At 55.1% G+C, this 12,923-nt stretch overlaps 5 protein-coding genes across 5 annotated transcripts; 1 reads left to right on the plus strand and 4 right to left on the minus strand.

Moving 5' to 3' along the window:
- Positions 1-28: 28 nt before the first annotated feature.
- B0T26DRAFT_746170 (uncharacterized protein) lies at positions 29-706 on the minus strand (the record flags this gene model as incomplete). Its single annotated transcript, XM_060444666.1, has 1 exon — positions 29-706. The coding sequence occupies one exon, from the start codon at positions 704-706 to the stop codon at positions 29-31; it is 678 nt and encodes a 225-aa protein (XP_060303110.1).
- Positions 707-1,312: 606 nt separating this feature from the next.
- B0T26DRAFT_844301 (uncharacterized protein) lies at positions 1,313-2,952 on the minus strand (the record flags this gene model as incomplete). Its single annotated transcript, XM_060447582.1, has 2 exons — positions 2,715-2,952; positions 1,313-2,649 (listed from the first exon to the last, which is right to left on the minus strand). The coding sequence occupies exons 1-2, from the start codon at positions 2,803-2,805 to the stop codon at positions 1,313-1,315; spliced, it is 1,428 nt and encodes a 475-aa protein (XP_060303111.1). The 5' UTR covers positions 2,806-2,952.
- Positions 2,953-4,823: 1,871 nt separating this feature from the next.
- On the minus strand, positions 4,824-7,264 carry B0T26DRAFT_61084 (uncharacterized protein). Its single transcript, XM_060435898.1, has 5 exons — positions 7,156-7,264; positions 6,349-7,032; positions 6,029-6,284; positions 5,449-5,968; positions 4,824-5,371 (listed from the first exon to the last, which is right to left on the minus strand). Exons 2-5 carry the CDS (start codon positions 6,954-6,956, stop codon positions 4,941-4,943), a joined length of 1,815 nt encoding a protein of 604 aa, XP_060303112.1. The 5' UTR covers positions 6,957-7,032; positions 7,156-7,264; the 3' UTR covers positions 4,824-4,940.
- A 1,104-nt stretch (positions 7,265-8,368) lies between these two features.
- On the minus strand, positions 8,369-10,385 carry B0T26DRAFT_687734 (Uroporphyrinogen decarboxylase). Its single transcript, XM_060440950.1, has 4 exons — positions 10,110-10,385; positions 9,442-9,977; positions 8,979-9,375; positions 8,369-8,910 (listed from the first exon to the last, which is right to left on the minus strand). The coding sequence occupies exons 1-4, from the start codon at positions 10,204-10,206 to the stop codon at positions 8,831-8,833; spliced, it is 1,110 nt and encodes a 369-aa protein (XP_060303113.1). The 5' UTR covers positions 10,207-10,385; the 3' UTR covers positions 8,369-8,830.
- A 364-nt stretch (positions 10,386-10,749) lies between these two features.
- Positions 10,750-12,837, plus strand: B0T26DRAFT_634365 (uncharacterized protein; the record flags this gene model as incomplete). Its single annotated transcript, XM_060436624.1, has 2 exons — positions 10,750-11,427; positions 11,572-12,837. The coding sequence occupies 2 exons, from the start codon at positions 10,750-10,752 to the stop codon at positions 12,835-12,837; spliced, it is 1,944 nt and encodes a 647-aa protein (XP_060303114.1).
- Positions 12,838-12,923: the final 86 nt, after the last annotated feature.

Here is a 12,923-nt window from a genome sequence, read left to right on the forward strand (position 1 = left end):
CGCGTGCGCTTCTGTGTGTTGTGCTCGTTCAACCCTGGTCGGCTTTGCGCAGGCTCTTCTCCGCGCGCCTCTTCCTCCTGGCTTCTTTGCGAGCTCTACGCTCCGCTCTCCTGGCGCGTCGCTCTTCCTTTGTCTCGCTGCCAGCGGTGGCCCGGGTTCTCCTCCTCTCCTCCTTGGCAGCAGCCCGCTTGGCGGCTTTCAGCTTTGCCTCGGCTTTCGCAGCATTTTCGGCTTTGCGCTGCCACCTGGCCTCTCTGCGGGTGCGCCTCTCTTCCTTTGTCTCCTTCGTCCTCTTCGGCTTGTCCTTGTTGGCCTCGTGCTCGTCGGCCGTTTCCGGCGGTGTCACTAGCACCACGGTGCCCTCGAGCTTCTCACCGCGCACAAACGAGGAGTACAGGCCCCCGGCGCCCGTGTACTTACCGCCGGTGCCGCCGCTGGTGGCTGCCACCATGTCCAGCCTCCCCTCGGTCACCGACTGCACGACGCCGCCGGACTTGCTCGTCGTGTCCAGGCCCTTGAGCTTCTCGTCAAAGGCGGCCAGCCACCACTGATCGCTCGTGTAGTGCGGCTTCTGGCCGACGCCGCGCCCGTCCTTGTTGCCCGACAGCAGCAGCGGCTTCGCCAGCCCGATGTCGTTGTCGGTCGGGTGCAGCGAGAAGCCCTTGCCCCGCCACCCCTGCGACTTGAGCAGCGCCGCCGCGTCCATGGCTCAGTGTGCGTTGTGGATGTGTGCCCGTCACTAGGGGTTATTGCCGAATCAAGAGGAGCTGCGCTGGTGGCGGTGTCATGAGACCTTTTGAAAAACTGGCTTGAGATGGAATATTTTTTTGTCCGTCTTTTTTGCTGCCACTGAAGCCGACAATTTTTTGGTGGAGAATGTTGGCAAACAGACCCTTAGCTGGCGGGTGGGGGGTTGAAGAATCCCTGTCACTGTTGGAAGCCCTTGCAGGTTCCTGCAGGTTGGCTAACTTACATAAGCTCCGTATTAACTTCAACCTAATTCTCAAGATGCATAGACAGGAAGGTGCCAATGGAACACCGGAACCTTTAAATTGGTTATTAGAGTTTTAGCACTTTTTTCCAGCTTGGCAACAAAGGGCGACGTAATCTTCCTTTTCTTCTTCTTTTCTACTTCAATTGTTAGACTCCCGGAAGATTGTTCTCAATGTCTTGGCGTGATTTCTACAAACCATCCGGTTCCAAGTTGCTAGTGACTTGTATCAAAAAATAGAGAAGTGGCAGTTTCCATCGTCTTATTTATCTTTACTACTTCCTACGGAGTATTAGGCATCCAAAAATGAAACACTGACGTTCAGATGTCGACATCCTCTGGGGGAACCGGTGGCATCCCCCTCCACCACGACCCCAGATCGCCTCTGAGGATTCTGATCAAGTCCCTAAACGAGGCCCAGTCGAGATGGTATCGAGGCGGCAGCCAGATCTGCCCGGGCGCGTTGGAATCCCAGCGTGTTAACATGCCAATCAGGTCGACAATGGTGTTCCGCGTCGCATATGCGAACCACCACGCCACCTTGGATAGGGCGACGGACAGCGATGTGATGCTGATGAGCACCCCGAGCGTCCAGACCACTATCTTCTTCAGGATCCACCTGCCCAGGGCCGCCATGAAGTACTCGACCGTGTTCCGGAAAGCCAGGAACGCTCCGCCAAAGTACGACGCCAGGCCATCGAGGATCAGCCAGACAACTACGGCCAACGCCAGCTGCCGCAGGAACTGCTGCTGCCGCCAAGAGACCACCCAACGCCTGTGCCTTATCCACTCCTCAAGTGTCGGGTGCCCCTCAGCGTCCTCACCCTCCGAGTTTATCTCACCCTCGTAGTACACGACCTGCGCCTTGAGGATAGACGTGATGGTCTCGCCCTCGTCATAACCCATAGGGATCCACCCGTCCGGATCCGCCTCGGGGCTCTGCTTCGCCGTGTACCGCTTCAGCATCGGCCACAGCACGATCTGCACCTTGCCCATCCGTGACGGCGGGTTGAAGTAGTCCCGCCCATCGCCGGCGAAATCTCTTGTTACCACTCCCGCCCCCTCCAGACGCGAGCCGGGTACCCGGATCCGGCTCTGGACTTGCGTCTTGACCATATTCCAGATTCTGTCAGTTCCGGCGATGACGTTGTTTACGAGACCAGGTAGACCTCCCCTCTCGCCGGCTTGCCGCAGTTGCCGTTGCCGTTGCCGTTGCCGTTGCAGCCGCTGCTCCTGTAGCTGTTGTTGCTGCTGCCGATCCTGCCTGTCTTTTCTCCACTTTCTCTCGGCCCTTCTTCCCAGCCGGTCCGCCACCGCCCGTGACATCTTATAGATTGTATCGTCCACGTGTTGCTGGTCCGAGCCCCACGCCTCGCCGGGCACAGGCGACGAGAAGCGGAAGATGTTTGGCGACCAGCGGATGCCTATGGACAGGAAACCCGCTACGGCCACGATGCTGTGGATGTCTTGGTGAATTCTGCGCAGCGATTGCCGCCGGCTGGCCTCGAAGTTGACATCCATGAGGCGCACCGCCGGTAGCAGAAGTTTCGTCAGCTGCATCGACACCCAGTCGACCTGATTCCAGAATAGGGGCGGTAGCGTTTCGCCCGCGAGCAGGGCACGCACCGAACGGGAACGTAGCTCAGTACGCTTGTAGCCTATGTGCGCTTATTAGAACATGCTTATGTAAAAGAAGCCAGAAAAGGGTAAGGTCCGGACTCACCTTCCAGGTAAAGGGTGCCCTCGTCCTCTGCCTGGAGCATCACCACCTGCTTCAGGTCCGCCCCGAACATCAGCTCGCCAAACACGCTCATCTCGAGCGCCTTGCCTAGGATTCCCGTGATAAGGTACTTGCGGTGCAGGCGCGACGCAAGCAGTTCGTCCCAGCCGCCCACGTGGTTATCTTGGCACGCAACTAGCGAGGCGTAGTACCGGAACTGCGGCGAGAAGTTGAGCCAGATCCCCTCCCTATTCTCGCCGGAGATGTCGTCGTAGTTGAAATAGGCCTTGACAAGGTCTTCCACCCGCACGTACAGGTGTATGTACAGGTACTCGAACCACTCGGTCGGCTCCTCGTCCTTGTGCCACTCCCTCTCAAGTCCCAGCCGCGTCGGGTGCCACCACTCCCCTTTCCCTCGCTGGCTCCAGTCGCTACGCAGCTCGGCTAGGGTGCGCCACCCGCGCTGGCGTGTCCAGTCCAGTATCCAGAGCTCTGCGCGCTGCGCAACATTCTCTCCTGTGCCGCCGAACCGTCTAGGCCCCGGCTGCAACGGGCATTCTTCTATGCCCAGCATCTCGTGCTTGGCTTGGCGCAGGATGTCCAAAGGCGCCACCTCGTAGTCGCCCCCAGGCGGCAGCCACGTCTCAACTTGCCTCCGGCGCTCAAGACGCCTTTCCCTCTGGCGGTAGTAGCCATTGCCCTCCTCCCCGCTCTCGTCATCCTCATCTTGGGTTCCCACCTCATCCGCGGTCTTGCCCCGAGATGACCATCGGCCGGGCATTGGGGGACGGCTGCGGCTGAAACTTGGATCGCCGCCCCGGAGATAGACGTTGCTGCTGTCGTCGCCCATGTTGTCGGCTGAAAGATTCTTTGCTGCCTCCGTCTACTATACTGAGCTCCTAGCTTCAGCAGCGGAAAGTTGTTGAGATTGCTATGCTTGTGAGAACAAGGAGCCGATGACACAGCTGTGGCCCTCCCTTCTCTCGTGAATGAGCGAGAACTGGGACTGCATACAGCGGTGCGATAGATATCCTGAACTAGCTCGGCCGTCAAAGAGAACCATTCCGCCCCTTTCTCCAAAAGCAGAAAGTGGTGTAGACGATTGCGGCCACACAATAAAACGGCATCCATCCTCGGCGGCTATACCCTCGTACCTCGTAAAATAAAGGGGCCCAGTCATCAGACCGTGGCCGTCGTGAGAACAAAGAGGCAGGCATATACCGAAGCAGCTCTGCATAGCTGGCACGCAAAGTTCGAACCGTGGTCCGGTTGCAGCGAGCTCTCCATCCCTCTGTGCATACTCTGGGTATTTTGACAAAGACACTGCAATCAATACATTGCCCAAACGCAACAATTTTCTTTTTTTCCCTCGGCGACTGGAACGTCACTTCCCGACCCAAAACCAAAACCAGGAACTAACCCAGACTCGGCAGGGCCATAACCATGTGAAAAAGTAATAAGCCAGAACAAACAAGCAACCACAGCAAAGAAAGAAATGACACGGAAAAAGGAGATCACACAACGCAGCGGCCTACCAATCTAGCCGTCTGTCCATCTGCCCTCTCCTTGCTCCCTTCCGAGAGGAGAGACTACAGTAGTACATACAACGGCTACGACCCCCTAGGCTAGGACAGAGATGCATGCGTGCGTGCGTGCGTGCCCAAGGACAGACACGACCCTACGCACGATACGGAGATAGACAGATAAATAGGTAAGGAATTTTACCTTGGACATTCCCCAGACCACACCCGTCCACTAAAACAACGTGACTTGGCTGTATTGTGTGGTGGTTAGAGAGGCCCAAAGAACTCTTCGTAAATACCTAAGCAGGTACGCAGGTAGGTAGGTAGATATCAACCGGACCAGCTTCAACCTTTTTGTCAATTAACCCAGCACAAATTTTGTCTTGCTTAATATTGCATTGGGCGCCAGACAAGAGCCTGGGATTCAGAATAAAGTAAAACAAGAGAAGGGAAAAAAAGAGGAAATCCCGCATTTACAACCAACCTTCCTACCCACCCACACCCCAAAGATAGACAATAGCGCCCCTTGCGCACAACTCCCTGGCAGGTAAAATAAAAACAGACACCAGAACGGCACCCCCAGATGCGAAGTCCTTTACCTATCCGCCGCTCCAACAAATTCCTTACCTCTCTTTCTTGATCCCAGGCAAAAGCAATCTACGCACACATAGCCGAAATGTGCTCTTTTTCTCATTCTCTTTTGCTCTTAGTAAGGCTTTGACATAAAGGCGTTGATGGTAATCTTCTCGATCTCGCACTCTGCGCCGTTGGGCAGCTTATGGCCCCGCGGGAGAGCGGCGATCAGCGTGACGACAATCAGGTTGGTGCCGGGCTGCAAAGCGAGGTCGAAGACCATGGCGGTCGGGGGCAGCGGGTCGTCGGGGATGGGCAGCGGCGTCGCTCGCCCCACGGTCTGGTTGTTGATGGTGACAAACAACTTGTACGGCCGCTGCTGCTGCTCGAGCGGTGCGAGCCGGGGGATCAGTTGCAACCTGCTGTGATTCCCCGGGATGTGCACCGCAATGTTCTGCTGCGCAATCTTGGGATGTGCGGGGATTTCAAGGCGGAACCTCCGCTCGAGCGGGATGCTCGGATGAGTCCGGAGCAAGAGGCTCGGTATGAGAGCATCCGCAAGACCTGCATACACATGACGTTAATAACTGCTTCTTGCGCTCATGATGTGGGTTAACATGGAAACAATCAGGGGGACTTGCCCCGACCTGGAGCACGGATTCTGCTGTCATACAGGGGCGGTGGAGGAGGGGGCGCCGCAACAGGAGGTGGGTGGCCATTCATCTGTACAACGGCTGCATGTCCATTTGTCATGTTGGTGGGCATCGGTACAGCGCCATTTGAGCGTGGGATCGCAACCGGCAATTGCTGAAGAACGCCTTCGTGTTTGAACCCCGGAACTGACGGGCTTGGGGAGGGGCCAGCGGCCGACAGGCTCGCCGCCTTGTCGGGCTGCCCAGCAAGTAATCCGGGAGTGGGCACTGTCGCCGGAGGCGGAGCCCGACCGTCCACGGCTCCATCAGGGCGGCTCGAGTCGTTCGACTGAGTTGGGGGCGCTGGAGAAGGAGCAGCACTTCCTCTAGAGCCGCCAACGTGGATTGTGATCTTCTTGGGAGCCACAACCGGAGTCTCGGAGCCTGAGGGCATCTTGAGCTTGATTTTCGGTTGCGGGGGCTCTTGCACCGCCGCCTTTGCCGCCTTCACCTCTTTCTCGAAGCAATCCTATTGTCCACGACGGTTAGTTGGCATCTACGAGGCAGAGAAGACAAACGACTACCATACCTTTAGTTCAGTCGCCAGATTGTAAATGGCACTGCCTTCCTCGTTGAAGTAGTGGGCGTTGGTCCAGAGAAGACTGACCTTCTCCTCAAACGCTGCCCAGCCTTTGAAGTCGCTGACCCCAGTCGCTGCCTGTCGACCGTGAATTCCTTTCACTAGCTTCTGTAGGCCTTTCAGCGAAAGCGGCGACGTGATGACGGCGAAATAGTCCTTATAATTACGCGACGGTAAGTGGACAAATTCCCTGAAGTATTGGTCGCTATTTGAAGTCAGCTCAGCCCGTGTGAAATATTAGGAGGGGGGGTAGGAGCTAAGAAACTTACTCTTCGTCTGGCTTGCGAATCAGCTCCTCGACAATCTTTTCCTGGGCTTGTTGGAAGTTGAGATTCTTGTAGGGCACGCCCTCGTACTCGTGGTCGGCTTTGACTCTGCTGTTCCTATCCTTCCGTCTGCCAGACGATTGTGTTGCTCCGCCTCTGGCAGGTCTGCCGGGCCCTCGCTTGAGGATGATCTTTCTTCGGGTTCCGTCGTTGTCCTCTTCATCTTCGTCATCGTCATCCTCTTCTTCCTCCTCTTCGTCCTCGTCGCCCTCCTCTTCGTCATCCTCGCCCTCAGCATCCTCGTCTGCACTTTCGGCATCGTCCTCGCCGTCTGCAGATTCGGCCTCCTCAGGCTCCGACTCGGCATCTTCAGGGATTGGTGCAGCTATGCAGCTGTAACCCGGTATCAACTTATACGCCGGGTTTGTCTTGGTCATGTAGTTGCTGAGCGCCTTCCGCACGCGCTCGGCATCTTCAAAAACTTCGGAACCCTTGTGATAGTATTCCTTAGCATTAGTAACCATGCGCTTGAAGTAGCTTTCGAGTTCGGACAGGTTCGCAAAGTCTTGATTGTTGAGCTTGCGTTCAATGGTCTTCAGAGAGATGGGCATGCGAATACGTTTATAGTAATCCTCGTTGCCCTCTCGAGGAAGAAGATTCTCGAAATAGTCGGCGACCGTCCGTCCGCTGCGATATTCTCGTTAGCTGCGCTATTCTGGAGGACGGGAGACTCGCGCATATTGCTTCGTATCGGCGCAAACGAAGCGTCGTCACAGGGACGCTCCGTAAATGTGCAACGCATCCACATACCTCTTGTCCTTGGTTCTACGTATCGTTTCAAGAAAGTGCAAACCGTAGGCCGTCGTGGACTCGTGGCTCTCGCCTTTCGAAAGATCGTAATCGGAATAGGGCTGAATCCATGATTGTTAGCTGGTGGGTAGTTGCGCACAGTGTACGGCAAGCTCTTCAGAGTCTCTCCCGTAGTGTTCTGGAAGGAGCCTTAGGGGATGGCATGATAGGTGCAATTCAATATGCAAAGCGAGGGATTACGGTGAGGTCCCGTTGAGGAGGACAGCTAAGGTTGAGGGGAGAGCTTAAGGGGGGGTTTTCTTGGATTGAACGGTTGGCATCAACCTTGCATTGGCACCAGGCGCCATCGCGGATAGACCTAAAAGCTCATCCGCCGCCCATCCAACAAAACAAACCGCGATGCGCCGCGGCATGGCGAGCCGCGCCCACGGGCGAAAAAAGACGGCAAGACAAGAGATAGGCATGCAACTTACCCCTGGTACCTTTCGTCGCTTTGCAGCTCGGTCATCGCCATCTCCACCTGCACTCGTCGCCTTTCGTTTGTTATCCATCGTGCGGGGATGCAGCTCGATCGCGACGGTAGTGAAAGCTGGCAACTATACAGCAGAAGAGACGAAATTGCTCGATAGTATTTGCAGGCGTCGCAATGGCTGTGGTGGTTGAATGGGCCTTGTAAGAACTCGCGGGAGACGCGTTTGGTGATGGTTTGGCGGGCGCAAAAAAAGACACGAGTCGGGGGTTGGTGGTGGTGCAGCGTAGTGCAGCGCAGCGCAATCGCAGCTCTAACAGTTGAATGTGCCCCCCGCCAAAAAGTGACAAATTCCAAGCGTACCGAGGACAATAGGCAGCTACAATGGAAAATGAAAGAAAAAGGGGTTTGAATATGACACGAGAATTGGATTCGTTTGGATAACAAATGCCATTGAATGTCCACACTCAGCAAAGATTAAAAGCGTAAGATTGATTTTGTGCAGGCAGGCCGGGGGTTGGTCATGCTTCACTGTGAGAGAGGTACATGTGGGCATGTAACTTTCTCAGGTGAACAACTGCCCCGTGCGCGCTCACGCGTGGCGTTATAGGTATAAGGTCTGGAGGTGAGATGATTGGACAGAAACTGATTATGTCATCTTGTCCAGCCTAATACCCCGTATTAATTCACGAGCCTATGACAAGCAGCTGAGAGGGAGGGAATCTGGGTTGTATCTTTGGCTTTTCCCATTATTTTATCTTTATTTATGTTGTCTTTTTTCTTGGAACTATCTACCTAGGTACTCTGCGCAAATATTTGCCGACTTGGGTTACGATGCAAATACGGAATACAGTACTGAGTAAACCCCTGTTCGACTCAACTGCCGGTTGAGAAAAAGGGGGAGTGAGAATCTCAACCGCTTACCCGAGACAACAGAAAATCACAACCCGAAGTACCTCATAGTTGGCTAAAAAAAATATGCATATAAAAAACTGCCCATTTTGTCTTAAGAAACAGTCTTCACATAGAACAACTGGAGGGTCAAGGAGCGAGGGGAGGTTGGATGTCTAAGGAGTTCTATCGAATATGCCAAGAGAGTATGACACGGTGTGCTTTTTCGGACTAAAATCGCCTGTCTATTATATGGCCCCCCTTTAGTATTTTACTTTTTTTTCGCCCTCATCACCAGCTAGTCTCGGTCACTTGCTATTGCGCCTCTTTGGTAAGGCGGTGGACCTCCTCAAAGAAGAATCTCAGGTCATCCGGGTTCACAAACGGTGTAATTCCTAGAATGTTCGGTCAGAAATCCAAGTGATGTGCGTTTAAGTACCAGATACAGGGTAGGCATGCTTACCGTGGCCAAGGTTCACGATCCAGCCCTTCTTCCTTGTCGCCCAGCCGAACCCCTCAACCATTTCCTTGACGACTTGGGTAATGGAAGCGCGAGATCCGTAGAGAACACCAGGGTCCGCATTGCCCTGAATCACGATCAGCCGGTCGCCGACGGTCTTGACAGCGTCCGCTGGGGCGTGAAGCCAGTCCAGGCCGACAACATTGTAGCCCATGTCGCAAGCGGCGTCCAAGGCATACCACGCGCCTTTGGGGAAGACGATCATGGGCACGGGATCCAAGCCAAGCTCCTTGAGCTTAGGGGGGAGATGCTTAGCGATGTACTCTAAGTAGGGCTGAGAAAACTGCTTAAAGGATGCAGGCGATAACTCTCCGGCCCATGAGTCGAATACTTGAATGAGCTGGAGATTGCGGTCAGCGCGAACACGTAAAAACAGCGGCGGGATGGGGTCTCGTCAAGTAAGTACCTGAGCACCGGCCTTGACTTGCAAGGCAAGGTAGTCAACACAGAGCTCGGCGATCTTCTGGAGCAAGGCCTTGGCCTCATCGGGGTACTTGTATATCCAAGTCTTGACCTCCTTGAAGAGCTTCGAGCCGCCGCCCTCGACCATGTAGCAGAAGAGGGTCCACGGAGCACCACAAAAGCCAATAAGGGGAACGCGACCCTGTAGCTTCTTTCTTGTCAAGGTGATGGCGCGATAGACATAGTCGAGCTCGGTGGAGACATCGACATGGCGCTGCATCAGCTCGGCGTATTGGAGGTCGCTCGGGCTCTTCAGGGGGTTGGGGAAGGTGGGGCCCTTCTTGTCGACCATCTCAACGAGCATGCCCATGGCCTGGGGGATGACGAGGATGTCCGAGAAGATGATGGCGGCATCGATGAGGCCGGCGAAGCGCTCAATGGGCTGTAGGGTCAGGGTCGACGACACCTCGGGGTCGCGGCAGCACTCGAAGAAGTCACGGGTGCCCTTAGTCTGGTGGTACTCGGGGAGGTAGCGGCCGGCTGCGGCGGCGAGAGTCAGCGGGGGAGCGATGTATGTCAGGTCAGTAGTCTGTCAGGGGCAGCAAAAGCAGCCCCTCGACGGATCCAACAAGACAAGACAATCCAAGATGCAAGAAGACGCCGGCTCCTCACCCTGCCGCATCACCCATATGGGCGGCCGTTCGACAGCCTGGCCCCATGCTGCCCTCACAATCAGATCGTTCTTCAGCGGCTCGAATGAGTGCTCCATGCTGGCGAAATAAAATATATAATTTTGATATCACTGGTTGCTCTGCTTGTTGTTGAAGCGTGGCCAAAGACTCTAAATATTTAGAAACACCCCGCCATTGAGTGCATTTACTAGGGACGAGCTACTCCTTCGGTAGGCTAATTATTCGGGTCACTTGGCAGCCCCTAGTCTCTCACCTCCTCGACCAATGATGTGGAGCAATTGGCTGGAAACTGAAAGTTTGTTCCCAGAGCATGGACCACAAAACGCAATTCATCGAGCGGGCCTTGAGTTGGTCAAAGCTCTTCCAAGCTCTTCCGTGCGTGCGCGCGAAGCATCGGGGACTGCAACTGCAATTCAAACCCCATTTAAAATTCTCACGACGCTTCCTTGAATTGCTCTCCAACGCGACCGCGCCATCCTAGCGTGCTCGAGGCCCCCAGGTCCCGAATTGTTTTTGGGGGGCTGCATGACAACAGACATCAGAGGCAAATGTATCTGAACGGGAATGGCGACGTTTCGATTGCAGTCCCAATCGCCCATCGTCGCCCGTGAGCCCGAACAATGACCCCCCCGGCCACTCGCTGCTGTCGGGCTCTTCCACGCCACGTCGTCTCCTCCAGTGATTCGATATGGATATCCGACGCGCTGCTCGCAGCCGCCTTTCAGAGATACTGCAATGTCTCCCGGACGGGTCGTAGGCAGATGAGCCAAATCCCCGGCCCACTCGAAAACCGTCGGCGGCTCGGAAAGCGGCATATGGGCGCCCTTATCTCGCTCAGTGGTTCGTCGTCGCCCGCCCCGTGGGCATTTCCAGTGTCTATCGATCTTTCGAAATGGCGCTGGGAGCCTCCATGGCCAGCCTCGACCTCGACCTCGACCTCGAAGCCGGAACGAAATAGTCTACGTGAAGACAGCACGCTAGCTGCAAGCCCTACGAGTCCTTTGCCCAACTGGTCTGGCTGGGGCAACAAAGTCGCACATGAGGGGCCTCGAGGACAAACATCTGTTCTCGACTCTGGTCGCATTTTCTCCGCGCCCCAGCCTCTCTTCAGCGAAGACGTGGAGACTTATTGCTCTTCCGTTCCTACTCTCTCCGCGGAATCCCTCATCTCCAACACCGAGTCAATTTGTCGCAAGCTTCAGTCCCATATCTATCTAGGCCAGATACAGCCTCGGAATATATCTTCTATGGCAACCGTGATATGGAGTGCCTTGGATTCGCGGCCCGATCTCTTGCCAGTTGCATCACGCCTCTATCAACCCCTCTATTCGGCCATAATCACGGCAACTGTGACTTCCAGGGTGCTCACTCCCGCCTCTTTTAGCGTTGTGTTTTGGAACAAGCTGCTATTGCAAATGTCTAAGCTTCCTGCCAGCAATGAGCTCTGCCATCTCTTCGCCATGATTATGGAAGCTATCCCCGCCAGTTACTTGGGTGGATTGCATATAGGTGTCCTTTCCATGCTCGACGTGTTTTTTACTCTATGGCTCTCAAAACCCGACGGGGCCTATGACAGCCAAGTCGAGGCACTCTCAGCGGCCTTGAGAGCACTCGACCCCCAAGAGAATGCCCCCCTGCTCGATGAGGCTGACAAGCTCGCGCTTGAGCGGACAGCTCAATCACTCGTTAGCTCCGATACATTGCGATACAACTGGCTTTGTGTGCTGGCTCGGATGCCCCTCGTTAACCAGGACATTTTGTTTGCCAGTTCCGCGCGTTTTTCTAACAGCGCCTCGGGAAGAACGGCTCTGAAGCCTACCGAGCTCTGCGAGCTACTTTTATGCCAGTGGATGAGCCGAGGATATCTTCATGACTTGAAAACGCGTCGCAAGTATGAACAGATATCTCAGGGTGACGATACGGCCATTGCATCCTTGCTCTTGGCAATTTTCATGAAAAAGGGACACCGGCACTGGTCAGGGCTGTTTTCCAGTCTGTGGACGTTGCTCGGCAAGCTGGACCTGACGGACGACGTCAGGGCATCGCTCTTGGCTCTTTCGCAAACCTACCGGGTGCCGCTGCACCTGGTCCAGCATCTTGCCTGGAAATCCGATAACCACTACATCGCAATAGATCTTCATGACCTGTACATGCGTCACCTGCAGCAACCGGGCGGGCCAGATTGGGACCCCGGACTTTTTGAGCAAAAATACACAGACGAGATAATTCTCGACCCTTCCCTCCCATCTCACACAATATGGAGAGTGCTGGACATAGGGATGTACGAAAACTTGAAGGGGAGGAAGCTTCAGAAAGAAGTAGCCCGGCACCGCGGGACTTTTGGGGAGAAAAGGACTAGGATTGTGGAGGGACTAGCGCCTCTGATGGGCCATGTACCCAACATGCGAGACAGGTGTGCTTTTCGCGATGTGTCCCAGTGCGTACGATTTCTCGAGCGCCAGGCAAAGGACGGTCTACACACGACTACCTCGAAGGCTTTATTTGACGTGATATCGAAAGACCTTGTCGAAGGGCGGCCAGGGAGAACCACTCGCTTGCGATGGTTTTTGCGCGTCGTCCTAAGGAACCACGGCTTGGACACGGCGATTCGTTGCCGCGATGTCCTCATGGATTGGCAGTCCCAGCTGCATTCGTTGCGGCGCCAGGGCGTTGTACCCGAGTCGCAAGGCAGGAGAGATGAGTGGTGAAAGGGAACACAAGTGGACTGCGACTATATATCATCGCCAATCAAGCACTATCTACGCATAGTCCGAAGAAAGTATTTCTTAACACT

This window comes from Lasiosphaeria miniovina (genome assembly GCF_030549165.1).
Source record: "Lasiosphaeria miniovina strain SMH2392-1A chromosome Unknown B0T26scaffold_1, whole genome shotgun sequence".
Taxonomy (NCBI): Eukaryota; Fungi; Ascomycota; class Sordariomycetes; order Sordariales; family Lasiosphaeriaceae; genus Lasiosphaeria; species Lasiosphaeria miniovina.